Source organism: Sprattus sprattus (assembly GCF_963457725.1).
Source record: "Sprattus sprattus genome assembly, chromosome: 18".
In the NCBI taxonomy this organism is placed as follows: Eukaryota; Metazoa; Chordata; class Actinopteri; order Clupeiformes; family Clupeidae; genus Sprattus; species Sprattus sprattus.
Window position 1 is genome coordinate 31,452,154 of NC_137916.1, and position 2,500 is coordinate 31,454,653.

At 41.8% G+C, this 2,500-nt stretch overlaps 1 protein-coding gene across 1 annotated transcript in view; it reads left to right on the plus strand.

Moving 5' to 3' along the window:
* The window catches only part of LOC308379240 (lens fiber major intrinsic protein-like), a gene marked incomplete at both ends in the record, with an annotated part of 4,877 nt that overhangs the window by 336 nt on the left and 2,041 nt on the right, over nt 1-2,500 (plus strand). The window contains 2 exons of the mRNA XM_080856303.1: nt 1-138; nt 1,834-2,022. The exon at nt 1-138 is cut by the window's left edge and continues 336 nt beyond it. Of these exons, the coding sequence (XP_080712429.1) occupies nt 1-138; nt 1,834-2,022 (327 nt within the window). The remainder of the gene's footprint in view (nt 139-1,833; nt 2,023-2,500) is intronic.

A 2,500-nucleotide genomic window follows, 5' to 3' on the forward strand; every position in this document is an offset into this window, starting at 1 on the left:
CTGGGGCTGGGACTGAGGCTGAGCCCCTGGAGGGCGATGGTGTTTGTGGGTGCCCAGCTACTGGGGGCGCTGGCTGCGTGTGCCATCCTCTTGGGCATCGTGCCCGCACCTCTGCAGGGGCAACTGGGGCTCAACGAGGTGAGTAACGTCTGAATATCTCTTCCCTGTATGGTCGGAGTGTTTACCTGCCTGGCGTTACCCTGACACTCCCTTTTGTGAAGGAGGAAGAGCGTAATGGTCTGTAGAACTAAGGAGGACATGGATATTAAGTTTCCTGCCCTTCATATGTCTGGGCAAGCTCTGGGGGTGTCCAATAGTACCAAATACTTAGGGCACATTATCACAGACACATTGGAGGATGATGCCGACATGTTTAGACAGAGGAGATTGCTCTATGTCCAAGCTAACATGTTGGTAAGAAAATTCCACCACTGTACATATGATACTGCACCTACTGCACCCCTCTCTATACAGCTCCACTCTGGGTGAATTACAAGAAGGAGAGCTTGCGTAAATTGAAAGTAGCCTATAATGACTTGAAGAATCCAGGAGTACTAGATCCAGTCAGCTGTTCTGTAATATGGGTCTAACCACCTTCATGGCCTTGCTGAGGAACCTTACTTTTAAGTTTATGTGTCGGCTGGACAGCTCTTCAAATGTTATAATTGATCTGATGACAGACCCTGGCCGCAGCTCTGTCAAGTACATATCTAAGATCTGGGAACACTGGCATAAGTGCCTTTTTTAACCCTTCTTTCCTTGTGTATTTATATGTATTTATGATTGTATGTATGTATGTATATTTATATGTAATGTATTGATTTTATGTATTGTACATCTTCCATGTGGGCCTTGAGCCTGTAATAAAGTTTATTACATGTGAGTTTTACCTGTAGACTCTGACTGTTAACCTGGAGAGAATCAGAATCAGAATCAGAATCAGAATTGGGTTTATTGCCAGGTTTGCACCTACCTGGAATTTGTTCTGGTGAGTAGGTGCATACAGTAAACACACAACTTACACACACAATAAGTACTACACATAACATAGAATATAAACACACAATAAGTTCCACTTACACACACAATAAGTACTACATACACACACACAACAAGTACTACAAGAAGGAGTCTAGGCTTATAGTCTGAAGTCTGAAGATTGTCCTAAAAAGTTTGCATCCTTATTCATAATTTATCTGTCCATTCCTGTGAAGTCTGGGTCTTCGGTAGAGCTATTTGCTCAGCCGACACATTCAGGGTTTTGGTTGAGCTTGTACCATGTGAGTGAGGCTCATTGTTGCGGTTTAGATCGTTCTACATTTGAAGACATCAATTCTGTATGTGTTTGATGTGGTACTCCACTGTTTTCCCAAAGTATTCCCTGTTTTCCTGAAGTATTCCCAAACCATATCCAGAGACATCTACAATAATGCCAGGAGGTTTCTTAGCTGAATGAACCATCATACCACTCCATCCATAAAGGGTTTCATAATGACTTGATAGGTTGAGAGCAGTAAGAGAGATGAAACACACAGTGCTGGTTTTGTTTCCCTCCAAAAAGGGAAACAGCTGGTATCCCTGATATCATCCTTTATTTCTCTTGGTTTTACTGATCAGCAAATTCAGATGACACAGTGCAACTTACAGACTCTGAATTTGTAATTGTTTTGCTGTAAACCTGAACGCTACAATCTTATTTTCCAAACAAAAGAAACCCAGTGAATATGGATAATTGAAAGTGAAGTTGATAGAGAGAAATGGAGAGTGAAAGATAGAGAGAGTATGCCAGGGCTCAGCCATCTAACCCCTGCCTCCTACGCCTCTCTTTCTCAGGTGGCGCCAGGGGTCCTCCTGTACCAGGCTGTCGCCATGGAGACAGCTGTCACATTCCAGCTGGTGCTCTGTGTTCTGGCATTGTCCCGCCCCTCAGCCACAAGCCAATCCCTGGGCCCCACAGCCACCAGCCAATCCCTGGGCCCCACTGTTCTGGGCATCTCTGTCATGCTCGGACACCTCACTGCGGTAGGCCTTACCTCTGACCTTACACAGAATACTCTTAGTTTATACTCCTATATACTCCATATAAAGACATTGATGACTCTTAGTTTATACTCCTAACATATAACAACATTGATGACTCTTAGTTTATACTCCTAACATATAACAACATTGATGACTCTTTGTTTATACTCCTAACATATAACAACATTGATGACCTTTTGTTTATCCTCCTAACATATAACAACATTGATTCCTATTTGTTTATACTTCTAACATATAACAACATTGATGACTCTTTGTTTATACTCCTAACATATAACAACATTGATGACCTTTTGTTTATCCTCCTAACATATAACAACATTGATTTCTATTTGTTTATACTTCTAACATATAACAACATTGATGACTCTTTGTTTATACTCCTAACATATAACAACATTGATGGCTTGCTTATAAGCTGATCAATAGTCCCATGCATCTGCTTGTGCACACTTAG